We start from the raw sequence: 26975 nt of genomic DNA on the forward strand, positions 1-26975 counted from the left end.
CCCCCCCCCCCCCCCCTTTTTTTTTTTCCTCCTCCAAATCAACACTTTGTGTGTAGGGTATGTGCATATCTTTTTGGTAAAATCAATTTGGTAAACTGAGTTTGCCATGTTCATAGTATCAAGAAGATCAGGAGTTTGCTTCGTTGGGATCCCCTATGTACAATATGTCTGCAATCTGTTAAATGCATAATTGCATTTGTCATTTGGACACTTGTCCCTCTTCCTTTTGTCCTCTGCTGTGCATGTGTACTGTTATGGTCAGATAGTGTTAAGGTTTCTTTGTTTTTTTTTTTCTTGTCGTATTGAAAGTTTTACACTCAAACCTTGCTATTTTCTGTGTATCTTTGATGTTATATGCTTACATAATACTCTAAAGTTTTGCCAAACTCAGCTTTTATAATAAACTGAAGTTTATTCAGAATATTTGAGTTACTTTAGAGTTATTATTGTATATTCATTTACATGCTTAGGAAGTATTTTGAGTTGCTATATTAGTCTAATTTACTTTAATTTTTCTCCTCATGTTCTTTGAACCACACAAAGTTCCATGATGCTGTCAAAATCATTATCACAGGTTCACAGTCTGGAAGCAAAAGCTGGTTTTACTGTGCTTATTAAATAATACAGCTGTGCATAGATAGTTCAATGACTGGTACACTTTTTGATTTAGGTGGGTTTTGTCTAAAAGCAAGAAAGAAGACACAGATGATAACATTGCTAAATATGATGGTAAGCAGTTTTAATGTTAACTTCCACCATATAGTTTCTGATATTCTTTTTGAGGAATAGCTACCCCTTATGCTGAACTTAGCTTTGAAAACCTAGATGACTTAGGTCAAAAATGTTAGTTTATATAATGACTGTTATCCTGAAACTGAGATGTGAAATGTTGCTCATTGGGTTACTTAGCATGAGGATAATTTTTTTTTTTGTCATCCCAACAATCTGTTGCAGCGAGTAATACTAGAATACCTTCTGGCATCTGAACACTCAGTATTGATTGTTTATCAATAGTGCTTCCTGAGAACTACTTTCTCTGAAATTGTGTCAGAGATTTACCACTTCAGTTTCAGCTGTTAAACATGTTTCTAAAGCAGCATGTTCCTACTGATTTGTGACTTGGTCTCCCAGGCTAGTCTCTGAAACAAAGTTATACTGAATGATGTTTTTCTTCAAAATACTTTTTCAGATTTTCTGTCTTTGAATGTAGGGTTCTCCAGTGGTTCTTGTACAATTTATTCTTACAGTAGTCTAAAAATAATTTGGGAAGTAATAATGAAGAAGTTGTTTAGATGGTTTTTATCATTGGGATTTGCATTTGACTTCTAAATTCCTAGGCTAGAATTGCCTGTGTGAATGTAACTTTAAACTGTTTGACAAATGTGTGATGTGTGGCAATAATTTTGCAACCTGAATTTATTTCATTCAAGAGAAAGTGAGGAAAACAGAAGTTTCTGCTGCAAAAGTATTTCCTACTGCTCTTAATGTCAAATCAGTTAATGTTAATAGAAAGTGGTAAGCAAATGTAACTTCTAAGAATTTGGTGGGCAAAACAGCACAGATGTTTAGGTTTAGCAGTTACCAGAAATATCTGATAAAAATAAAGAAGTTGCAGGGGACATATCCATACAGATGAGGTGTGTATGAGAACTGAAGTCTCTCTGATTACTTGACCTCATATTACATAGAAATTGTGTCTCGTTTCAGAACAGTTGTATTTGTTGGACAATTCAACATGAACAAAGTCTGTGGTGAACAGACTTTTGAACTATATTCCAATTTAATTTTTATTTCTGGACTTTCTGTCTTGTCTGGCATTATTGCTTGGTCTTAGTTTCCAGGAAGGAACGCTACTGAAGAGGAGGGAATTTTCCTCCCTCCTGTTCAACAGTGTCATCTTTAAAATATTGAGAGCTAGCATTGTCTCAATTGGCTAGAACTAACACCTTCTGGTGAAACAGGAGAGTGGGCTTTTCTGTATAGAGCTATGCACACCCGAAGTGTAAGGATCTTTTTAATTATCTGCCACTGTCTTAAGGCTGAAATAGATTTTTACAATAAAACTCATTAAATATGAACCAGAGCTTTGAAGCAGTCTCTATATTAGCAATGCAAGCATTAGGCTTGAATAAAATGACATGTGTCAAATGAGTGCTGTAGAGAATTAGTTTGGAAAAGTGTAAGCTGGACTTGAGTAATGTTTTGTAGCCATGGTAGAATTACCAGTAGTTAATTGGATGATTAATGTTTAACTTTTGACATCAGGTGTCAAGATTTCTTCCCTGCTTTGGAAGCTACTCTTTATTTACTGTTAACTCTTTATTTTCAACAAGGCTGTGATTTCTTTACTTTAGCCTACATTTTTAGCTAAGACTCGTGTGTGTGTGTGTGTGTGTGTGTTTTAGGAAAATGGGAAGTAGAAGAGCTGAAAAAAAACACAGTGCCTGGAGACAGAGGATTAGTGCTAAAATCGGCGGCAAAGCATCATGCAATATCAGCTATGCTAACAAAAGCATTCATTTTTGATAAGGAACCTTTGATTGTTCAGTAAGTAGCCCCTCAGATTTTTTGACTTAACATTTATTATTATTAAAATCTTTACGTCAAGAAAGTAGTGTGAAGCTGTATAGAAAAATACTGACTTCTATATAGCATTGATCTATCATATCCAGAGCTGTCAGAACTGTCAGTATGAATGATTTAATAATCAAGTAAGATTGTAGTACAGATGTTAAGAAGTGGTATTTAAACTCTTTTTGAAATATTTTTGGACAGAAGTCTAGTATTTTACAAGATTGCTGAAAAAGCTAATTAATTTTCATTCTTACTCTAAAAGATGTAAATCATATGTAGTTTGAGTACAGTGTTTTTTCACTTACAGAATATTTCTGTGTAGCAACTTGAGTCTTGAACATGTTATAGCAGTATTAGTGATGAGCACCATGGCAATATTACTAATTTTTTTCTCTTATTCAGACTTGCTTTGAGGTACTTAGACACATCCAGGAACCTCTTGTGGTTAAATTCAGTGTGTCATATGGGCAGTTTCAAAGATGGTACAAACTTTACAGAACTCTTGCCTATTTCTACTTTGCTTTGATGTTTGCCTGTTGGTTGATAAAACCTTGAAACTTTTCTTACTGGTGGTACCAACTGTAGCAATCGCTACCATGGTGTTTTTTGACTGACATTGCTGCTGTATCAGCTTGTGTGACAATTAAACCTTTTGGTCCTACGGAAGTGTTTTGACAGTAGTGACTTATACACAGGCTTAATGTATTCATGATTAGAAGTTAATTTGTCTGATACTCTGAATGTTTTCTTTAACATGCTCTTTGCCCAGATATGAAGTGAATTTTCAAGAAGGCATTGACTGTGGTGGTGCATATATTAAACTTCTCTCCAGTAGTGATGACTTGAATTTGGTATGTCTTCATATTTAACATTTGCTGTCCGTGGTTTGTTTGAGGAATGCGTAATTGTTCCTGTGAAATGTCAATAAGAAATTAATTCCTAATGCATCCTAGATACCTAAAAGTTTCTGAAATGTTTAAGCAGAAGATTGGGGAAAACAATATACATATGATTGATTATATATACACAAAAACTTTGGAATTGTGCATTTTTTACTGGTGGAGTATTCGATAATGTAGTAATTTCCATTTATTTTAATGAAACTTGTAGTTTAGTAAGTACTTAATAGAGTAAGCTATTAAGATCTATATTCACACAAATCTCAATGTGAATTTCAGAAGGTTAGAATAAAGAGGTTTGCTATGATTAACGTACTCCTCTTAGTTCTGCATGAGTGATGTCTTCTATTCAGGACAAAGGACTTTTGTATCTGTTTAGCCTGACTTTCTGCAATAATAGAAGCCATAGAATCTCAGCTTGTAACTTGTGAAACAATTTTTTTACTGCATGGCACACAACATGGCACCTTAGAATGGGCCATCACTAGAATTTAGAAACTGAAAGTGATGGAGAATCTCTGTTCCCAGGAAAAGGTCTGAATGATCAGGTGTGACAAATCATAAGTGCCTTAGTATGTTGGACCATTTTGTAGATTGTTTCTCAGTATGTTCATGTGAATTTGCCTGCCCTTTCCAAACTTGTCTGCAAGACTCTTTATTACTACGCTGGTGCAATCAGGTATTTCTGGCTTAAAATGCTGCCAGTTCTGGCACGTGCAAATTGATTGCTTTTAATGTTTCTGCCACTACACTGGGGTGTAGATGTAAGCAGTCTAACCTGTGATCGAGGGTATTTTAGCAACTTTTTTTTTAACATTCAGAACTGGCAGTGATTTGTGGCCTAGGAGCTTGTGTAGCACAAATGTGTTGACGGAGAGGGATGGCTGATAAATACAACAGTTGCTGCAGCTGATTTGATGGGAGGCGGTGCTTTTGGTACATATCAGCAGTTACAGAACAGGATTTGGACAGACTTGAAATGACCAGAGTGGATTCGAAAGGTTACATCGTGAGCTAGGAGGAACTTATGTTGACTCAGCAGTATAAACATGAAGTGATAAGGGTACTTCCAATCATGAAGCAGGTTGCTGTGGCCAGCTGACTACTCTAACTGCTACAGGTTTATGGCTAATTGGTGGTGTTGAGCCAACATTCAGTAGTATAGTGACAGAAGTTTTCAAGGCAATCACAGTTACAACCTGTATAGGCTACAGGGGTTGATGGGTTTGAGATGCATCATTTGTACCAAATGTACCATTTGCTCACCAAGATTTGGGAAGCTAGAAAGGCAAGCTTGTTGAAAAAACAAGAGAATAGTCTGAAAAAAACTGTAACAGGAGTGTGGGCAGAATTCATCATTTCCTCTCTGGGTAAGATTTTTTTGTCTGTGCTTCTGTTCCTGAGACATCTGTGCCTACTGCTGCTGCCTTCACCAGCAGTTGCAGAATCATCTAGGTTGTAGAAGACCATGAAAATTACCTAGTCCAACCCTTAACCTCACACTGACAATTCTCAACTCCACCAGATCCCTCAGCACTATGTCAGTGCGACTCCTAAATCACTCCAGGGATGGGGACTCCACCACCTCCCTGGGCAGCCCATTCCAACGCCCAACAACCCCTTCTGGAAAGAAATGCTTCCTAATATCTAGTCTGAACTTCCTCTGGAGCAACTTGAGGCCATTCCCTCTTGTTCTGTCGCTTTCTACTAGGCTAAAGAGGCTCATCCCCAGCTCTCTGCACCCTCCTTTCAGGTAGCTGTAGAGGGCGATGAGGTCTCCCCTCAGCCTCCTCTTCTCCAGACTAAACCCCCCCAGTTCCCTCAGCCGCTCCCCGTACGACCTGTGCTCCAGACCCTGCACCAGCTTCGTTGCCCTTCTCTGGACACGCTCGAGTCATTCAATGTCCTTTTTGTAGTGAGGGGCCCAAAACTGAACACAGGAATCGAGGGGCGGCCTCACCAGTGCCGAGTACAGGGGTCAGATCCCTTCCCTGTCCCTGCTGGCCACGCTATTGCTGACACAAGCCAGGATGCCATTGGCCTTCTTGGCCACCTGGGCATGCTGTGGGCTGTCAGGAAGAGGCACTTAACAGTAAGACTCTTCATGGAATATAAAGAATAATATGTACCTCTTCAAGGGTCTAGGAGATGGCAACATGCGTAGGAAGTTGCTTGTAAGTATTTTTCCAAAATTTATACTAAAATTTATGTGCCAGCTTGTTTTTTATGCTCAAATAACTTGAATACTTATAGATAAACATTAAAAATACAGACAAGTAGAGGCATGACATATTTCATAATGGAAAGATGTGTAAATGATAGTAAAACTGAAAAGTTTTACACTTTAAAAGGTGTGAGACCAAGATATTCAGCTCAATTACACATGAAACTGTAATTCTCCAGTATATGTCATCTTACTAGAAGATAAACCAGAAGACAGCAAATCTAAAATTTGCCTGTTTCTGGCCTGGCTCTCAATTCATCCTGTGTGATTTTTGGAATTTCACTGTCTGTGTGATGAAGTAACTTAAAAAGAGTCAAGGTGCTCTTTTTCTTGTTTTTTAACTTTAAAATTGAGTGTGTATCAGTGCTGTATATGTGCTTATTGGTATTAGAATATTCAGTTAATTATTGTTAATTCTTATCAGTGACATTTTCCTAAAACTGTTGAATGTTATAAAAGGGACCAAACTTAAAGTACACGCACTTCTGTAGTGCATAAAATAAAAATGTTTTACTTTCCATTAAAAAAATTAAAATACAGACTCATTTCAAACAATACATTTATGTCAAAATATATTTTTCAAGAAGAAAACTTGCAGAAATCAAGTGGTTTTCTTCCTTCAAGCAATTGCTTGAGAATATAAGGCACCGTGTTACTGCATATTCCAAATGCAAAAATCATGTAAATAGTTGATAAATACTAACATATCCGAACAGCTTAATGCAACATACTCTGAAGGAGAATAACTATATCTGGTATTTTCAGGATTGTTTATTATTGTTGCTGTTGTTAATTACTGTGGAGCAAGAAGACTGACAAAATACTGGATAATAATATCCTGAGTTTTATCTTTATTGAAAAATACAGTTGTTACAAAGAACATAGTTAGTTCCCTTCCATCTTTTAGTATAATGTTTTTAGAAACATAGTGATATTTGGGTGATTTGATTAATGATGGGCATTTCTACTTAACGTGAGGGTAAGGTCTAAATAAATACATTAATCTTCCTTGAAGAAGCTTAAGTGATCTTTACGGTTAGTGTGTTCCCTGAGAACAGAAAGCACCCAGCAATTCAAGAGGACTGTTCAATTCCTTTCAGGGTTTACCCTACCAATTTTCAGTTACCTTTTAGAAAAAGGTAACTGTGCTGTATGACAGAGCATCAAGGAAAAAAAGTACCCAAAATGACTTCATAAAGTGTTCTGTATAACACATGCTCAGCTTTCTTGCTTCTACAGGAATACTTTTTTGACAAAACACCTTATACTATTATGTTTGGACCAGATAAATGTGGAGAAGATTACAAACTGCACTTTATCTTCAGACATAAGAATCCTAAAACGGGAGAATATGATGAAAAACATGCTAAACGTCCTGACGTAGACCTAAAAAAGTTCTATTTGGACAAGAAGACGCATCTATATACTCTTGGTATTGTTTAATTCTCACAAGTTTAAATTGGAAAGGAGGGATTAAAGATGTGTTTCTGCCATGGAAGCTTTGTATTTGAGTCTGCTTTTTTGTTTGTATTAGTCTCTCAATTCTGGGGGATGGCTGCTTAATGATTTGGTCTTAAATGATTTAATGACTGGGCTTAACTGCAGGACATAAGTGGCCTTCAAATGCTGCTGTTCAATATTCAATTACAGCAAAAAACATCAGCCCTGGACAGCTGTTAGCGTGAAGAATTGATAAATACTTTCAGTACTTATTATTGTAAAAATATTTTTGAGATATTAAAAAACACACAGCTGTCCAATATTCTGGGAAGGTGTCAAGAGTTCCCAGGAATTCAGTTAAATCTGCAGCATACTGCATGTCACTCCTCTGCATGTTAAGAGTTCTCACTAACACCTGCATCTGCAGCAGAATGCATGAACAGATATGTTACGGCATTCTCTGAAGATGAATGAATATGGGCTGGTTACAATTCATGTGAAATCTCTTTCTGTACCAAAGAACAGAATGAGAGGTGGAAGTTTAATTTCTTAGGTCTTTTCTACCCCTTTTTCTAATTTCTGAGGAAGAATAAATAATCCGAGAAGAATGGGCTAATCTGTTGCATACTGCAAGTCCAGCAAAACTTACTGTACTTTTGACCTTCCACTAAATAATAATGGAAGGCATGTTCAACTGCTGTGCCATGGGAAAACTTAATGGTTTTTAAAATAGATTACTGTACTGTGCCATAGCAGACTTTCACTTCTAGATAATAAGTGAAACAAAACACTGTTGTGGTAAAGGAATGCTTATGTTCCTGTATTTGGGCTGTTTGTTAGAAATTATGATTGAAGACACTTAAACTCAGATTGTGTTTATTCTGTTGCAGTTGTTCAAATAGACTCCATAGCGCTGCATGAATCTAATGCTTTATGTGACTGATAACAGAAGTTTAAAAATCATCTTTGTATCTAAAGCGATACGAGATTTTAATTTTTACATTTATGCATGTTTTAATGCTGTTGAAAACTTGCAGGCTGCAAGAGCATTATCAGACTGTCATAAGCCTCTGGTTTTCATGACCCATCTTTATAAAACTTTTCATAAAAGTGGAACAGTATTTACATTGAATTAATAATCTGTTGTGTTGAATGGACATTTGAAGATAATGTTAAGTGCTTATAAGTGTGCTCACTGGTTATTAGAAATTGATCTGGATACAGTGTCTGTTGCTGAGTCTGACCACTGCTCAGTTCTATGACCCTTGCTTCTCAGTTACTCACACTTGCTAAAGTACTTCAACATTTGAAGGCAATTTTCTGATTTTCAGTCTGGCATTTGAGGGAAATGGCTGTCAAGAGATTTGAATCTGAGAGAAGATGCTGCTTTGATCCTTCAGCTGTGTATTGATGCAGTTCTTGTTTCCATGCTTTCAGGTGTGAAATTGTAATTTGGTAGCAGATATGCCTTTTGGGGCAGAGGTTCGTCTTTCATTGTCAGTGTGTTTTTACGTAAATAAATAAAGCAGAATTTTGGCCAGGTGGCAGGTTTTTGAAAAACCTCTTAGAATGTGCTTGGATATGTTTCAGCAGTTGAATTTGATAGAGGCTTCGTTTTTAGGGGCCTGATGCTGGTCATCTCTGCAGTAACAACTTTAATGTTTTGTGTCTGGATCCAGTACCTGAGTGGGAAGTCTGCCTCCTGCTCTGCTCGTGAGGATCCTGTTTGCTCTTTTTTGTCTTAAGTCTGTGCTTATTATATAGCTTTTAGTTAAAGATATTTATAAAATGAATCCTTCCCTTGTTTTATACAAATTTCTTCAATTTAGTGCTAAAGCCAGACGATACATTTGAAATGTTAATTGACCAAACAGTCGTCAGTAAAGGAAGCCTTCTTGAGGATGTGGTTCCTCCAGTAAACCCTCCCAAAGAAATAGAGGATCCAAGTGATAAGAAGCCTGATGATTGGGATGAGAGACCAAAAATACCTGATCCAAATGCTGTCAAACCAGATGACTGGTAAGGAGAATGTTTTTATCTGTACAATACCTTTTACATGCAGGTTATTAACTTGAAAAATTTGACTGGTTTTATTTTGGTTTTTGCTAATGAGGCTTGGGATATTTTTCACTAAGAAAAGCACTGAAGTTTGAAAACATCATTGAGGTGGAGACAAGGATCTGCTACAAGGAGAGAAATAAAAGTTGTGCTTTTTGCTGCTTTTGCACCCTCTGTGGTTGCAATTAATAACCAAGATTACTGTACCTGAAAGATTAGGAAGAGGTGTTTTCTTTTTTCACCCCATAATCTTAATTGACATTCAATGAGTTCTACTTCTGTGTGAACTACTGTTCATACGGCAGCTCAGAAAGAGGAGGAAAAACTTAATGAGAAGACCTGACTGACGCCTGCCAATTGATGGCAGCAACTTCTAGGCTAAGTAGTACTCTGAAAGAATGTCAGTATCATTCAGATATTTAGAAACAGATAATTGGATGTCTAATTCTCATGATCAGTGTGTCTAATTTTGTTGTGCCTTTGAAAATGATGCTTTTCATGCCAGTTACAGTCCTCTGAACAGAACATTGGTTCAAAGTCAGGCTGCTCTATTTTCTGACATAAGTCTGTAATTGAAGGGACGAAGATGAACCTTCCAAAATAGAAGATCCCAATGCTGTTAAGCCTGAGGGATGGCTTGATGATGAACCGCAGTATGTTCCAGACCCTAATGCAAAAAAACCAAGGGACTGGTAAGAGCTTGATTCAATAAGTGCAGGTTGTTAACATGCCTTGCAGATAAACCTACCTATTCTCTGTTTCAAATTGTGCGTTGTGGATCAGAAGCCAATCCAAATCTCATTGGCTTTTGAGGTAGTAAGTTGTAATGTGCAAGGTATGGCCAAATGTTTGTTGTAGGGGCTGCTTTTAGAAGAAGGTGAACATGTCTATTGCCTTTTGTTTTCTGAAAAAAAATTTAAAAAAAAATATTAAAAAAAATATATATATATATATATATATTTAAACAAAACAAAAATATGAAGAACTTATTTGAAAGATGTGCTGCAGTGTTAAACTATGAAACCATTAAGTTGGTAACTTGAAATCATGATATAATAGTCCTAAAGGGATCTGTAAGGATCTTATGGAGAACTGTTTCAAGCTGTCTGCAGACGCAGGAATGTAATTGCATTCAGTCAGGCTGTGGTAATTATGAATATGTGACCTTTATTAAAAAAAAGGGGGGGTTAACACCCCTTAAAGAAAAGTGTTTATACTGTTGGGGAAAGTTCTGTGAGGTGGTCAAAATTCTGAGGTTGTTACATCACAATGTGTATGGACCTTAACTTCAGACTGACTGCTAGTGTTTAGACCAGTCCATCTCAAATCAGTTGTTTGTAATTTTTTTTTTCTGTAGGGATGAAGAAATGGATGGGGAGTGGGAAGCCCCTCAGATCCCTAATCCAAAGTGTGAGACTGCACCTGGTTGTGGACACTGGGTGCGTCCCATGAAGAATAACCCGAACTATAAAGGAAAATGGAAAGCACCTATGATAGATAATCCTAACTATCAGGTAATAGCGATATTGTATGTTGTTAAAAGATAGGGTTCAACAAAACTGGCAATTCAAAGTAGTATATTTATCTAGGCTTTTTTACAGTATATTTTGGAATGAGTCTCAACACCCTCACTAAGTATTTTGAGGTTTTGTGTATTTAATTTGCTTTTTTTCTTTAAATATACTAGACAGCGGAAATGCTTCCTGTATTACAACAATTTATATGTTAAAAGTTGCTTTTGCAATGATTTGTCCTGGTACCACTTGTTTAATATGCTGTGCAGAATTGTATTCTGAATGACGTTATTTAATGAAATATTTCTCTTTTGTTGGGGCTTTAAGTGTAGGTCTTTTAACACTTTTTCATAATTAAAAAAATGAAACCTTTCAGTAAACAGATTGACTTACTAGTTCCATTTTAGTGGAAGCATCAATTTTGGATAATCAAATTCCCTTCCTCCTCTCCAGATATGAGCTAATCAGTTGGACGTTAGAGACTTACTTTGTATTAATTATAGATGGGGAGTACTTGAATCTGATTTCTTTGAGCTTAAGATTCTAAGTACATTTGTAAACAAAATTTGTCCAGGTATCATAAAGCTGAATTTCCCTTCCTTAATATTTTTCCCTAACACTTCTGGTTACAGTAGCTGTCGGTTTGTTTATATGTACTGGAAGGGATCATGTTTATCATGGGATGTAGTTCCCATGGAGCCACCAGATAATAGATGCTTACCTTGGAAGATTCCATTGCTGGCCATAAAATACTGGCCTTGCCCTTAGAAAAATGTGTGTGCTATATTGATCAGCAAAAGCCAAACATATATTGCCCAAGGAGAGACTAGAGGAAGAAGTAATACCAATGCCTTATTTTTCTGCAGTACTAGGAAGTTTGTTTCCTAGACTTACTCTTAAGAAGTTTACAAAGAGTGTGCTTGGAATCAACAGTTCCAGGAAGAATGGAGATACTTTGTACAGCCAGTTATTACTGTAACCCTGTAGGGACAAAAAAAAAAAAAAAAGAGGTCTGCCCTAAACCAGAAAATTGAGACCCATCTGCCAAAATCCTATAGATTGGCTGTTTACAAATCTGTTTTAATGTAGGTTAAACTCTTCTGCTTATCTTGTTAAAGAATGCATTTTAAATAGTCAGGAAGTTCTAATTATTTTAGAATTTGTTTCACAGTGTGTTTTTTACTGAGGTACTGGTAATGTGATTACTTTTTTTTTTTTTCCTTAAAAGGGAATCTGGAGCCCTCGGAAAATACCTAATCCAGACTATTTTGAAGATCTTCACCCATTCGAGATGATCACTGTCAGTGCTATTGGCTTAGAACTCTGGTCTATGACATCCAATATCTACTTTGATAACTTCATTATATGTTCAGAAAAAGAAGTAGCAGATCGTTGGGCAGCGGATGGCTGGGGCTTAAAGAAATTAGTAGCAAGTGCTAATGAGGTATAAACTTTACTATGTTCTTGATAGCCAAAAGTAGTGAGGAAGATGAGTGGGAAGAATTTTCTGTTGATTAATACTGACAAAATATTAATTTGTGTGCAATTAATAATCTTGCTAATCAACTCTGATAGTTTTGGTTTTTTTCCTCATTGTTTGGTGCTTTACCTTTCCCAGATCAATATCCTCTTGAAATTAAAAGGGTACAACATTTTACTTCAACACTTAGTGAGAGATTCGCTTTTTTATAGTTAACGAGTCTTCTGCTGTTCACAGTGATACTAGAAATTCATTACCTGCCAGCATATGGAAGCTGAGTGAGTTACACTCAAAGACCTCTTTTTTTTCCCCCCTTTCTTTTCTTTTCACTTGTGGCTAGCTCTGTTTTATATGTTCTTTACATGTTTCCCTCTGATGAAGAGTGGATAAATAGTCATGTGGGTTTTTTCTGTTTAATAGTTTTAGACCTTTGGCTGCTTAGATGTATATTATGCAGCTCTAAAAATATTGCACGTCTGTTTATGGAGCTGCATCTGTTCTTCTGTTTCTATGTGTGCATCCACACTTTCTTTGTATACTTCACTTGGCCAGGTGCCACGGCTTTTTTTCTGGATCTCTTTCCTGTGCTGTAGGATGAACTTCTGCTGACATACAAGATCGTGAGCCCCTCTAGTGGCTGCCTTTACTGAGTACAGTTTCTTTTGAACAGTTCTACGTTTTCTTTGAGTGGCAAGAGCAGGCCTGCAATTGTGGGAAAGTTGTGGTGGCAGATGTGGCTGATTCCTGACAGCTGCTGTTTGTCACAGGATGAGCAAATAGCAACAGCATATCTGCCTGTGTGATTAGGAAAGCCACCTCTTCCCACAACCTTGTCCTCTTCTGAAATGTCTGGGTTTATGTCCAAACCTGCATCTATACCTGTACACAGCAGGAAAAAAAATTTCCTTGAGTCCCCTCACTCCACTGTGCCCCTCAAACTTCCTACCTTAGTTGCTGATGTACCTTTTGCAGAGGGCTTACTGGAGCAGGCACTTGTCTGTCTACCTCTTCTCTGTAAGTCCAGACTGGGCTGGGAGGACAGTTTACTCCCTGGATAATTGGCTGTCAAAGAAGAGAATGTGGTAGTACAGATAGAGCAAGACATTGCGCTTCAGGAGGCTGGCTGCTGCTTTGAGGTTCTTGATGCTTTGGCAGCTTTCAGCTGAGTTAACACAGTATGGAGAAAAAATAGAGTAGCTGGGATGGGTGTAAAGTGTGAGGTTACCAAAACTCTAAATGTTGCTTTACAAGACTGAGTAGTGGCCACTCTAGTATATTTGGAGTACCAGGTTTGTTCCTTCCTACTTAGCACCTGCTATTTGTTTGCAGTCTGTCAAGTCGTTACTTTACTAGTATTGAAATCCAGTATTGTTTTAGTCATTAAAAAACAAAGGTAAAGAAAGGTTTTCTTTGGGCAATGTAAAGCTTAATATGTATACAGTACACTTTATAAAATTATTAAAGTGTTGAGAGGGATGTAAACACAATTTTTTTTTTTAATTGTTTTTAATATAGCCTGGTATGTTCAGTCAACTGGTGACTGCTGCTGAAGACCACCCATGGCTCTGGCTTCTTTACATCTTGACGTTAGCTCTCCCTGTTGGTCTAGGTGTGTTGTTCTGCTGGCCAACAAAGGTTAGAGAAATTTACTTATTTTGAATTGCTTTGATTCTTAATATCTTATTTGAAAACTCTAAGCATCTGTGCAACAATATTTAAATGTGCCATTGATATTACTTAGCTTACAGTGATTGTTGTGTTTATTTAAACTCAAGTTAGAATTATAAATTGATTTTTAATTTGTTGTAGAAATCTGAAGAAGATACTGACTTCAGAAAACTTGATGTATCTAAGCCAGTTCCAAAGGGAGAACTAAAATATGAGAGAGATGAGTTTGAAGATGATGAAATAGAATTAGAAGAAGAAAATGAAGACACTGCTGAAGATGGTAAGATGAGCAAGCCAGCTTGCAGTTTGATGAAATGTAAAGACATGAATAGGACTAGTTCATGGATTTCACTGCCAATAACTACAACCAGTTATCTTAGAATATGCAAGACCTGCCTTGCTCTGAGCCTTCTTTTTCTCTCGGACAACCTCTAGCAAGCGGCATTCCATGGCTAATAGCTCTTTGATAACTACAAGCAGAAAGTAAGGCTTTCCTCAGTATTTTTTCCCTTTTAAGAAATTAACATGCTTCCAACAGACTTTTTATGTTTGTTAGACAGTGATGCATATTTTCTCCCTTCAAAATACTTTGTATATTGAACACATTTGAATGGTTCAGATATATGTACCTGAAGTGGTTAAAGTCACGTTGTCTTCAAAATGTGTCTGGAATAGTTTTAAATCTTTAAGTCTGTCTACTTGCCCCTCTGTGGGAGGGTTGTATTTTGTATTCTTTTGGTCACTGATTCTAGTAACTCTTGCTAAAGCCTGAAAATAGAGTAGACTCAAAATCCTGAAGCTTCCTTTGTGTTGCTTTCTAGCAATGCATTGCATGCCTGCAGAGGCCTGTCCTGCTGCCCCAAGGGAGAAATTCGGTAGGTTAAGCTATACTTTGGCATCTTAAGGATAAAATAATCTTCAGTTACTCTATCAAAGATTACTGGTACTATTCAGCTATGACTTTGTTCTGTTAGCATTTCCCTGAGTCTGTAGTAATGAATAAAAAGCAATTCACCTGACTTACAGTGCATTATCTTGACTTTCATGAGAAAATCCTTAACCTCAGACCTTTGCAAGATTCTGCCTCTTCACTTTTCCTTGGTAGGAACAAAGAAAGTGACAAGTGATGGGCATAGAAAGTTAGAAACTTTGTAGATATTCATGGTTGGCATTTTTATTTGGTTTTAGTACTGACATTGCTTTGTAATGCTGACTGAAACTTTGTGGTTTTTTTCTGTGTCTGCACTATGTTCCGTGAGTGTTGATGGCTTCTGCCTGCATGATTTAAAAGCTTACTCTGCATCAGATGTTGCCATACCAGTACTTACAGGACTGAGTAGGTCGTTGGCATGATGCTTGCCACACCAAACTTAGTCCATCTGCTGTACCATTCAAGAGCCTTACCTAGTCATTTAATTATTTTAGTTATGCTACATACATTTTTTTACATTAGCATAAATTGTAGATACAGTATTTCAGCATTGTCTTCTACATTTTCTTTCTGATGTGCTCGTTGCTTCTGGATTACAGAATGTTTCACACAGTCTTGATGCAGAGCATAGATATATTTTGTACCTATATGCTACTGTTGCAAGGCCGAGATACCTGAATGCCATTATTCTCCTGTTAAGTCAGTCATTTAGTTAATTACAACACATCATTTAATATGACAAAGTGCGTGTTTGAATGCCTGGACCTTATTTCTAACAATGTTGGAACACTGTTTAGCTCCCACAACTTTTAAAGAATTCCACTTGGAACAGCTGTTTATGATGTTTCAAAAGTAGGTTCCATTTTAGACCTTTTAGTTACTAAACTGAACACAGAGTAAAACTAATAGCTTTTGTATGACTACTCCAAGGTTTTCAAGTAAATTCTGAGCTTCAGAGGGAAGGATTACAATTTGCTGTCATATGACTTCCCAGTTTTTCTTTGTGTAAGAATTGCTTAGCTTCTCTTAGATTCCTGCCACCTTTTACATTTTCAGGTTGAAATTTTCCCTTTTTTTCTATCATGCTTTTGCCTCTTCATATCTGAAAGCCTTAGAGAATTTGTATTCTGCCTCCTTCTGCTGATTCTTTTTGCTACAGAGAGAAGAGAAATGGAGGAGACAAAAAGAGAGTTTATAAAGGATACAAAAAAGATGGGAAGGGAGACTCCTCCTTCAGGTAATGGGAAAGGGAAGTAATTTGGGCCAGGTCTTGAAAATGGTGTCTCCTTTCTGGTTTTTGCACTCTGCTTCCTTAAGGGTAGAACCTCAAGCTGGTGGATGCCAGCTTTCATCAGATAGGTATGTGAGTTTCTGTTGAGATTTCTCAGTATGGTATCTGTAGTCATAAATATTTTCTGCTAGTCTCTTTGGATCCTATTAATTTTTATGCTTACTTTATAGTCGGCATCTGCTTTTTTTGTTTTCTGGAGTTGAAGGTAACAGGGTTTGAGCTGTGGAATACTGAAGGGCTTGACATTCACATTTTATCATAGGGCCATTAAAAAGAAAGAAAACAGTAGCACAACAGCAAATTTCAGAAACACTTGTAGATTTCTTTGGCTCCAGTGAGAATGGGTTGCTGGCAGATTGCTGCTTGAAGGGCATTTTCTGTGGGATTTACTGTTTTATTTTGTTCAATGTTAAATTTTGGGGCATTGCTAAAGGATGATCTTGACTTGTCCACTCATCTGCTTTGTATCCTTGTTTTCCTTGCCCTCTATAAAAAATATTTTAGGAGTAAAAAAATGTCGCCAAGAAATGGAATTTCAGGGTGACAGTCTGAACTTTATTTGTGAAGTAATACATTAATTTATATGAAATACTGTTTAGTATTAGACTAACTTCGAATTAATACTTCTTAAATACTGTAGTCCACTTCTGGATTTTACTGCTTCTGATGTCTGAAGTGATTTGTTTTTGGGTTTTTTCCCATCTGTTGAAATTATGGGAGGTGCTGGATTTGCATCATTTAAGATTTCTGATCTCTTTTTCAGAATATGAGCAAAGGCTTTGTGAATTTTTGCCAAGCTCTTCTGTTAAGGGCCTATTTTTAGAACAGAAATCTTTGTCTACATCTATCTAAAACTAAAACCTTCATTTTTTTTGTCATATTTCTCCTTTTGATAACAATAGCAGAGACATTATTGTAGACATGTAAAAGGTATCTTTACAGATGGAAGACTAATTTCTTAGAGTTTCACTAGTTGTTATGAACTGTTTGGTTCAATTTATAGCTATGCTGTAGGCAAAATTTCTGATACTCCTACAGAAGTCTCAAATATTTTAATAAATCAGGGTTTTCTAGTTTTTCATCAAGAATCAGGAGAGTTGCATCTTATATGTGACTACCCTCTGAATTTGTGGTTACTTTTGTTGCAGTTTTACTGAGCTGAAACAAAATTGGGGGGGCAGATGTGAGTGTTGGCTTTTTGGTTTCGTTTTTTTTAACACTGAAGTAGTGCTTATGAGACGTAGGCATGACCTGACAAGGATAGAATTGAGCACTGCTTCATTACTGTTTTTAACTGAGCCACTGGCAGACTGTTAAGATGTAAAATGCCTTCTTGTATGCTCTCTATCAGATTTCTAGATCTGATATCTTGTTTACTTCCAATAGAAAGTATTGCAAAGGGTACTTAATTTCCAGAAATTCTCACTTCAAGACCTCAGTTTGAAGTAAAAGAGACTTGCCAAACCCCAGTAACTTTTCTCTGAATGATGCTGTGGTTGCTGAGATTTAGTTCTTATAATGAGCATGGATACCTAAAATGCAGGCATAGGAGTGCCAGCTTGTAAGTACTGAAGCCCAGAGTGGAAATCAAAACAGTTGGATACCAGGCCTCCTTCACAAAATATAGAGAGTTGGTTACCCTACAATGGCAACCTATGTGCTCATCAGAGAGCAAGCAGCCTAGAATTCACAGTATTTGGTGCATTCATTGCTCTTCAGTACAGTGACGTAGCCTCAGTATAACACAGAAACTGTCTCTGTGTTGCTTAGCCTATAGTTTGTCCAGGAAATTCTGGAGAGTAAAAAGGTACGTTCTTGAGTGGGTTTTGTTTTGTTTTTTTTTTCCTCTGCAGTCCCTTTCAGTTCAAAGGTGTAACTGACACTAGGTCTCATAGAAAGTTTACTGCTTATGTGAATAGTTTTATCCTAGTAGTGCAAGCTGGATGTACTTTGAGTGAGCTGAGGAGAGTATGGTGCTTTTCTGACCCCTTTCTGCATTGCAGTAAGGCATAAGAAGGGGGTAAGCTCAGAGCTGCTTATCCCTCAACCAAAACAGTATGCCAAAAGAATTCCCTGCTGGAGAGTGCACTTGGGATGTAGGCATCCCCCATGGTGGATGACTGATATCTGCAATATTGTACTTCACTACCTAAATCAGAATTTATTCAGATTTGGGATGCCTGAGTCATCCTGTTTTGGAATCTGGTCTCAAAACTGCCTAATACAATACTTGGATATAAAGACTTCCCTAAAGGAAACCAACCTAAGGTTGTCATTTTAGTCAGCCACAAGTCTGAAGAGAGTATGTGTTACTGAGAAAAAAGGCTAGGCTGAAGCTGTTAAAATTGGTGATTAATTTCTACTAACTCATAAGAATTGTTCTCTCTGTATCACAGAGATGCTTTTATGGGTTATTGTAAACAAGCAGTTTATTTTAAGACTGAAATGGGCTTGTTTTCCTTACTAGCGTGTCTGGATATAGTGTATTTTGAATGTAGTTCTGTTTACAAAGTAAAAATTAATTTCTTCTGCAGAAGGTGAGGTTGAAGATGATGGAGATATTGATGATGAAGCAGCAAATGAAGTTGCAGTTGGAAGTCAAGAAGGTGTTAATTCAAATAAATCTGGTTCAGAAGATGAGGTAAGTTTGGGGTTTTTCCCCTTATTTTCTCCTTGCCCTTGTCCAACATCACACTTCTAAGCCCAGTTACCTACAAGAGTTTTGCTTCTCTTGAGCCATGAAACAAATTGTCTTTATATTTGACACCTCAAATGCTCTGTATAGATTTGTGAAATGTGTCTCTTCCTATGTAATTTTGGCTAGGAGGTGATATTTATTGTAAAATATAAGTATAGTATGGAAGTGATTGTACAGGTCTCTAAACAGGTAACTTTTTCACAGGAGTATAGTTTTCAACTGGTTATTAAATGAATTGCAAGTCTTGAAAATTTGGGTGCTGCAGTAGTTTTGCTTTTTATCATGCTACTTAATTGATGGAACATGTGCTTCTAACTGAATAACCTTTCAGTGAGACCTAGAAAAACCTTAAGCTTGTTTTAATTCCAAAATAAGGTTTTAAGCAAAATTTATTATACTGGTTCTGAATTCAGCACCTGCAGTTTCATTTTTCCTTGTGCGTATCAATCCAGTCACCAGATAATCTATAAACTATTTTTTAGAATATAACACTGTAGAATGGAATTTGCATGTGCTTTTCTTGCTCATCAACTACTCATTATTCTTTCATTTGAAACTCTAGTATGTCTGAAATGCTTTAGACCCACCCACAGTATTTCTGTTGGTCATTTTGTGCTTGTCACTCCCTAAACTAGTCCCTTCCCAGATTAGGAGAGTTTAATTAATGTTCCCTTCTTTTCATATAAAACTTCTCTAGGATACTGTACCTTGCATGAGGCTGCGTTCTTTCGGCACTGAAATTCTTCATTAATTACCCCTTATTCAGTTCTTCCTCTTGTTCCTTTAAGAAGTTGGGTTTTTTTCCTTGTACATTTACCTAGGAATACAGTATCTGATGAACCCCATTAAGATGCATGTGACTCTCTGAAAGGGATAACAAGATCCGAGTGCCAATATGCCATCACAGCGAGGTTACGGCTTGCTCTTCTCTGGGTGTTTTCAGGGTGTACAAGTTTCTGTCATGAGTTAGCTAGTGACCTACTTGGGAGATGTCATGTACACCATGTCCTCACTCCAGCTGTGCCACATTCTGTGAGCTGTTCCTCCGGGATGAGGTGCCTGCCATTAGGTGAGGCAGGATAGCGAGGCAGCAGTGTGCTGTCTGAGAATGGAGTTCGTCTTGGGAAGGTTTTTCATGCACCTCCATAAACTTACCGCTTTTAAACTGAGAAGAACGCATCTGATTTAAGAACAGTTTGTTCTATTTGTGGCTCTCCAAAGGCAGTAGTCAGAATGTTTCAAATCTTTCTTGCTTAAGAAGTGGCAATTAAAATGGGCATAAGATACACTTTAAGGAAGTTGCTAAATTCATCAAAAAGTCACCGCTTTTAAACCAGTGAGTAGATGGGCAAACCCAAATTTCTGACATCAGTTTAGATGTACTCTTTTCTTCCTTCTGAATATAGAAGGGGAAAGTCCTCTACCGACTTTAGTATTGTGGAAGAAAAAGTCCTATTGCTTAAGTGTTACATTTAGTGATATGATTGGGGCAGTTGAGAGGAGGAATAAAGTAATGTGTCAGTTTCAATAATTAAATTAAAATAATTTTAAAATTTTAATGTGGTTTTTATTTTTCTTCCCTCAGGAGGAAGAAGCTGATAAAAGCACAAGTTCTGGAGACGGTCAACTGAAATCAGTGCGCAAAAGGAGAGTACGAAAGGACTGAGTTACTTCCAGCTAGTATTTTTAGGTCTAAATAATAGTAATTTTTGGTATGCTACTTCAGTGGGCCTGATGGCATGCAAGTTCCTGAGATTTGAAGGAAAAAGGAGGACTTACTGTTACTTAACCTCCTATTTTAATTCTGTAACCTCTTTTAATCTTCTGAAACTTCTTTGATTCCCTTTTTTAAAGAGAAATACTATCTGTGAGGAGTTAACTGATGTTTCAAATTCAGAATAAAAGTGAAGTTACAAGTTGGTCTACTGATTTTAAGTTGAAGATTCTTAAGATTTGAAGATTCCTAGAAATTAGTATTAGTTGGAGATAAACTTCCTCTAACTATTTTTTAAAAACATTAATAAATTATTTTATTTTTGCAGCTCTAGCACAAAATTAGCTGTTTACACTTTTCAGCTAAAAGAAGATGATAGTATAGCTGTAGCATCTATAGCAGTTCACGTTGCTATGAGAAAACGTATTTTCTGTGCAGAGCTAAATGCAATAATTGTTTTTGTATGATGATTTAGAGCTAGCAACAATTTTATTGTACATTATTTATTTTAGTTGATCTTGTTACATGGGTGGTCACCTGTTCACTTTAGACATTGGTTACAGTAATTTATTTTTAAGGTATATTTTAAAATAGAATATTCATAAAGCAAGTGGTAGTTTACGTGACTTGTTTTACTTTTGAATGCAGGTACCAAATCTGAAGAAGTGACATACAGACGATTTTTTCAAACTTTTATAGTTCTCATGTTCCAAGCCAGAGTTGTATGACCTCTGTTTATAGAACACTTGCTATGTGTACATTGCCTCCTAAAAATATTTAATAGTTCTTGCTTAACATTAAATTTATTAATATAGATAAGAATTTTTGATGGATTAAGTTTTTTACAGATGTGAGTAACTGGGCATTCTCATAGTTTAAATAAAGACATACTGTAAAAGAAACTTTTGTTTTGATAAAGTTCAGCTGTATATTAAAACAGACAATAAAACTGCAGTCACCAGAAACCTCTTGCTGCTTGGCAGCTGCCTATACTAATAGGATGTAAAATGCTAACAAAAGCAGTCATACATAAAAAACAAGTAGAAATACATTAATTCATAAGGAACCTAACAGATATCCTTGTGCCTGGCATGTTAGTTCACTTAAAGTAATATTTTTACAGGAAACTGAGTCGGCAAAGATTCCATGGAAGTCCCTAGCAAATAAATGCTTAATTAACCCTAATGAAGAAGCCAGTGTCTTCAAGTGCTTATGCTGAAGTGTTCCAAAGTGAATTATAATGGACCCTATTTTGTGTGAACTACATGGGAAGGCCTCTTGTTATTTGTTAGGCTTTTGGGAGGGTTTTTTTTTTGAAGATAAGTGCAAGTTCCCTCCTCTTTTATTTAGGATCTACATGCAAAAGGTAAGACATGAAGACTCCAGATTCCTCCTCCTGCCTGGGGCTTCTCAGCAACAGAAGTTGTTACCAGTGCAGTATCCTGCTAGTAACAGCTGTTGAGTGCATTTCAGTGCTGCTTTTGAAAGAATCTTCTCTGAGCCTCATAAAATGCTTTTGGAATTATTACAACATTTGGGTGTGGTTTGGGGTTGGTTTTTGTTTTGAGGGGTGTTTTTGTTTGGTGTGATACAGTTACTCCAATGATTGGTCACCCCACAGTGGGGATGCTAGTCTTCCTTTTGGGTTTTGAACTTAAGGTTCCCATAAAGTCTTGATTTAATGCCCCATCAGCATCTTTGCTTGTACCTCACTTCAGTAGATAAGAAGCCATTTATTATGGGTAAAATGGTCTTGTGAGGCCACAACTCCAGGGTGCTGTTTGCAGTAATACTGTGTAAAGTCTATCTCACTTTAGTACTAACTTAATGTCTTCAATTACCTGGAACCTGAAGATAGAATCAGCTTGCTTGAATCTAGTCTTACACTAGTAGTTGGGGAAGAAATATCAGAGCTTTGGGGATTTGAGGCAGTAGATCTAGAAAGCCAGGCAAAAGAGGAGCCCCCTTCCAGTGACACTTGTTACATTGAGATTTCACCCACAGTTCCTGCACATTAGTCCATTTATATCTGAACAGGTATTCTGGGGAAAAATCCTTGATTTTGCTATCATGGCTGCTTGAAAGTGCTTAGAAATTAACAAACTAATGATAATCCAGTTCCGGGATGCCTTGCTATTAAAATTGTCAGTTGTCTTTGGAACTCCATCAGATGTTGACAGCCTGCTTAGTAAAAGTGGTTTTACTGAAGACTCCAAATCCCAGACTGAGAATTTTCTATATTCAGGGAAGGCTAAGTAGGACTGAGACCTTTTTATTTAATTACAACTGAAGCTATTCCTGAGTTAACATCCACATTCATGAAGGTATGATGAAGTAATAATTCTGATTTCTGTCTAATGTACAGTTCATTACCTACACTGTGTAGGAAAAGGTAAAATCTCTTCTAACTTGGCTTAATGTTCTTTTGCTTGGAGAGGTGCAAGTTTTTGCTTTTGACAACACTGGATGCAGTCTACCAATCTTTTTCCTTTAGCCAGCAGAAAAGTATATAGAAATGTAAAATTAACAGGTAAAAATACCAAGCAAGTCTGAAACTGGAAGCTTGCTGAAAATAGGTTAATTAACCCAGGTTTAATTTTAATACTTGCTAATTACATCTAGTCTTTCAGTCACTTCAGCTATGCAGAAATAATGAAGATGATGGCAAACTCTACCACATTTTCACTTTTTGACTACAAATAGTTACAAGAAGTTTTAGGGTTTACAAATGTTAAACCGAAGTGAGACAAATCAAAAGTTTTTATTAGTGTAAAGTCAGAAATACAACATCTTTAAAATGTTCATAAGTTAAATGAAGGCCACAATAGTGGGATGTAAAATGGTACACGGGTGAAATGACTACTATATACATACCAGTGGATAAAATATCACTATCCAATCTTACAATACAAAGCCATGATTTTTAAAACTACTTGATCTTGGGCAATTGCTGAAGTCTAACAAGTGCATGCGGTGTTACTTGATCTCCTACAGTGCAGATGGAGATGTGCAGCTGACATGGCTTTAAAGCTAGGATGGCTGTGATGCTGTGCAGTCTTAAGTGCTTGGCGTGATTGTTCTTTTTTTAATGCTCAAACCCTGGACTAACCATGTGATCTACTCTACGTACTAGCAATTCTTGGATTAATTTGTAGTTCCAGCTAGGCAGTAAAGTGAGAGACTAGTCCACGGAAGATTAAAAATAATTCTGGATGTTTACAGGACCCCATGACACAAATGGTATCAGCCATTTGTGCTTTGGTGTGTAAAACTTTTTACATCTTTAGGTTTCTTGACTCCAACTTGTGAACAGCTCTCAAGACTGAATTTTAAGTGCTTTGTTTGCGATCATTTTCCTTTGCTGACACTCCAGTAAGTGCTGTATGGTCATCTTAAATAGGGAGAAATGGGAAACCTCTCCTTTGGGAGGGGGAACCTCACAATGTCAGCTTATGCTTGAGACACAGCAGTGCTTAGCTGCCAAGAAACTTGGGGTTTGAGAGAGATGTATTCTATCACATCCATTCATTCAGTTCCTGCAGCTTTATGTAATTCATCACAGCAAGGCTGAAAGAGATCCTTGAACTACTGGTTTCGTTTTGTTAAAAGGTAAAGTATAATGGCTTCATGACTGAAGAGACAGACCTCAGTTCTAGGTAACATCCATAATTAAGTCTGCGATGCTGCTGTATGGCAAAATGAAATGGATGCAACTGAGTACTGCTAAAACTTGCATCGTTTGTATTTCAGCTTCTGCTCTCCTTTAATACTGATTTATTCTAGACCTGCTGCCTCTATGGGAAGTGCTCAGGCCCCTAATCTGGGATGAGCTCCTTCACAAAACCTAACAAACAGTCAAGCCAGTAAAAAACAGCACACCTTGGCACTGCTCATTTTGAGAGGCAAAAGCCACCTTTGTTCCACTGCAGTCTTCTGCTTCAGATGTTTTCATGCAGTGCCTTGAGGTACTTCACAAGCTTAGGCTCTGGGGCAGGAAAGCAGATGCTCTAAGGCCTGAAGCAAAGACAAGTTTGGCACTTCAGGAGGAAAGTAAAAGGTGGCAAGGAAAAACTTGCTCTCAGTTCCTCTCTGCTGACTGGTTACAACAAGCACGAGGAACATTGCTGACCTGTTTCCATAAAGCTTACTACTCAGGTTTTTATTTAACTCTTCAAAACACAACTGAAAAACTTCAGGAAGATCATACATCGTACTGTGCCTGATCACTCTTTGAGGAAACAGGAAGGTGGAAATGGTATGAAGTGTACATCTTACAAACTACAAACACTGGTACTGCATCAGTTTGGTACTTCCCTGTTGTAAATTGCTTATCCCTGTTCCCTTACCCTACCTCTCCCCAAAAGATCTTCGGTGTTTCTTCTGTACACAAGCCCTGCAACTAATATCATACTATTATTACTTTTATAGAAATTCTTAACGGGTTTATAGGTTTTTGTTTGAGGTTGTTTTGCAGAGCTATGGACAGTACTGTGCAGTAATCTAAATGTATTTTAAGTGAAAAAGGTGCTGCAATTAGACTTCGAATATTTTTGCTAAGTAAGGTTTTCAACACAATGTTATAAATATTATTCTGCTAGTCAAGAACACTACCCTAAGACCTCAAAGAGTGCCAATAGATTTTTGTTTAACCTGACAAACTGAATCCCATTTTTAACATAAGCTCATTTTTAAAACAATTATGAAGATTTAGTAAGTCTCTACACTACATTTGCACATTGCTTAACCTTAACAATACATAAACTTATGTCTTCTGTTCATGACAATGTTCTTAATTCTGTTTATCACCAAAGTTTATAATCTTCAGGTATCCAGTAAAGCCACAAACTAAGGTACTTTAGCTCATGTAGCCTATGCCAATTAAAACAAAAAAAGACAGCAGCAATACAATGACATCATCTGTGAGTCAACCCTTACTTCCTTTTGCTTTTTGTGTCAGTTGTTTGGAAAACACTAGATGCTGACATCAGATTTTCTATATACTGTCCAAGAACTTGGTTCTCTGATTTCAGTTTCAAGTTTTCTTCCTTAACAGCATCTACTCGTGCTGAGAGATCTGTGAAGGCGATATTATAAGAAAAGTATTAGACACTATTGCATACAGTAATTAATGTTCTATGTGCCTACATCACACTTCTCACACTTTCAATGGAGGAACACTACTATAAGGTATTATCTTCTAAAACACTGTGCTACCCACAAGTTTTATCTAAAGCCCATTTTTCCTATATGATTTTGCAGTACAGTATTTTGACAGACTTGTTAAAGAAACTGTTAGTCTGTATCTTTATTCTTTTCTTGAATTTTTGAACTAAGCTATTGCAAACTAAACTATTTGGAAACAAAAGTTCAGCGATGAGCAGACTCAAAGATGTATGTCAACTAATGAGCAGGGGCAAGTTAATTATTGCCTCTCCTGCTTGATGTGTATTATGAGAGTCAAGCAAATATGTTGCATAAGAAAAAAAATAGTTCTGAGACCTTATGTACCTTCAACAGTGTGATGTACTTCTGGCTACTTTGACTAAGGTAGGGCAGAACAGTAAGGTTTAATTTTGCTTATTACTGTGTGCTTGTAAAAAAATCTGATGTGTCAAACTGCTAACCTTCAAGTGTGTGCTGCAGTTCCAAAACTTGATTAATAAGCCGTGTTTTCTCTTCTAATTCCACCTGATTCTCAGCCTCAACAGCTGCAATAAATCACATGAGTTTTAATGCAACCTCTGTAACACCTGGAAATTATAGTAAGTAGAAAAAAATAACAATGAAGAACAAGAACATTAAGAACTTATACCATCCATGTCGGCATTCATCATTGTAGAAGGGGCTCTTTCCACTTTTGAAGAGAGTATTCCTGAGACCCGCTCTGCTTAAAGAAGAAGAAAAAAAAGGTGATGACTGAGACAAGCATTAATATAACTGGTTTTATATTTGCATTTTAGATGCATTTTTCTAATTGGTGTTGAAAAGCTGGCACTTAAGCCTAAGGCAGAACATTTTTAACATTCTTTACTTATTTTTCCTAGAACTTTATGTGGGATGTAGAATACGATTCTTCCAGCAACTATGCATCAGTTTACAAAATTACAAAAATAACTGATCTAGATTGCTAATGCATAAAATAACCCAATGTTTCAATGATGCAACTGCTGCCTTCTCAGCACCGATCTTTCTGGAATTGGCTATTAAAGAAATACAGAAGCAGAGGGGCCCCTTTATTGTCCACCCCCTTTCGCTGTTATCATGGGCAACCGCGTCGCGGACGCCAGGCCCATGAGGACCTGCGTGTTTCGGGTCCCCTGCACCTCACAGCGCCTTCCCCGCCAGAGAGAAGCTGTTAGCCGGGAATTCTCTTGCTGGTTGTGACCGCTGCCCGGAACGCTATGCAGGGCAACAGCGATTCTCGTCCTCCGTGCTTGCTTTTTCTCAGAATGGGGCTTGGTGAGCGTTTTCGGCCGAAAACGCG

At 37.1% G+C, this 26975-nt stretch overlaps 2 protein-coding genes and 1 long non-coding RNA gene across 8 annotated transcripts in view; 1 reads left to right on the forward strand and 2 right to left on the reverse strand.

Annotated features, from left to right (window-relative positions):
- The window catches only part of LOC113479631, a 24568-nt gene extending 10889 nt beyond the window's left edge, over nucleotides 1-13679 (reverse strand). Inside the window, exon 1 of the long non-coding RNA XR_003398319.1 lies at nucleotides 13019-13679. This is a non-coding gene — a long non-coding RNA (uncharacterized LOC113479631). The remainder of the gene's footprint in view (nucleotides 1-13018) is intronic.
- The window catches only part of CLGN (calmegin), a 25678-nt gene extending 4222 nt beyond the window's left edge, over nucleotides 1-21456 (forward strand). For 3 of the 6 annotated variants that reach the window (XM_026847861.1, XM_026847858.1, XM_026847860.1), the window contains exons 4-17: nucleotides 671-729; nucleotides 2406-2547; nucleotides 3344-3425; nucleotides 6937-7129; nucleotides 8967-9156; nucleotides 9774-9887; nucleotides 10553-10709; nucleotides 11938-12153; nucleotides 13705-13824; nucleotides 13999-14137; nucleotides 14679-14732; nucleotides 15948-16025; nucleotides 18614-18720; nucleotides 20363-21456. In XM_026847861.1, the coding sequence (XP_026703662.1) occupies nucleotides 671-729; nucleotides 2406-2547; nucleotides 3344-3425; nucleotides 6937-7129; nucleotides 8967-9156; nucleotides 9774-9887; nucleotides 10553-10709; nucleotides 11938-12153; nucleotides 13705-13824; nucleotides 13999-14137; nucleotides 14679-14732; nucleotides 15948-16025; nucleotides 18614-18720; nucleotides 20363-20443 (1732 nt within the window). In that variant the 3' untranslated portion in view covers nucleotides 20444-21456. The remainder of the gene's footprint in view (nucleotides 1-670; nucleotides 730-2405; nucleotides 2548-3343; nucleotides 3426-6936; nucleotides 7130-8966; nucleotides 9157-9773; nucleotides 9888-10552; nucleotides 10710-11937; nucleotides 12154-13704; nucleotides 13825-13998; nucleotides 14138-14678; nucleotides 14733-15947; nucleotides 16026-18613; nucleotides 18721-20362) is intronic. The other 3 variants (XM_026847863.1, XM_026847862.1, XM_026847864.1) reach the window with 3 other exon arrangements.
- Nucleotides 21457-23233: 1777 nt separating this feature from the next.
- SCOC (short coiled-coil protein) lies at nucleotides 23234-26442 on the reverse strand. Its single transcript, XM_026847866.1, has 3 exons — nucleotides 26304-26442; nucleotides 26116-26199; nucleotides 23234-25565 (listed from the first exon to the last, which is right to left on the reverse strand). Exons 1-3 carry the CDS (start codon nucleotides 26323-26325, stop codon nucleotides 25423-25425), a joined length of 249 nt encoding a protein of 82 aa, XP_026703667.1. The 5' UTR covers nucleotides 26326-26442; the 3' UTR covers nucleotides 23234-25422.
- Between the last annotated feature and the right edge of the window lie 533 nt (nucleotides 26443-26975).

Source organism: Athene cunicularia (assembly GCF_003259725.1).
Source record: "Athene cunicularia isolate RWA chromosome 4 unlocalized genomic scaffold, athCun1 chr4_part2, whole genome shotgun sequence".
Lineage (NCBI taxonomy): Eukaryota > Metazoa > Chordata > Aves > Strigiformes > Strigidae > Athene > Athene cunicularia.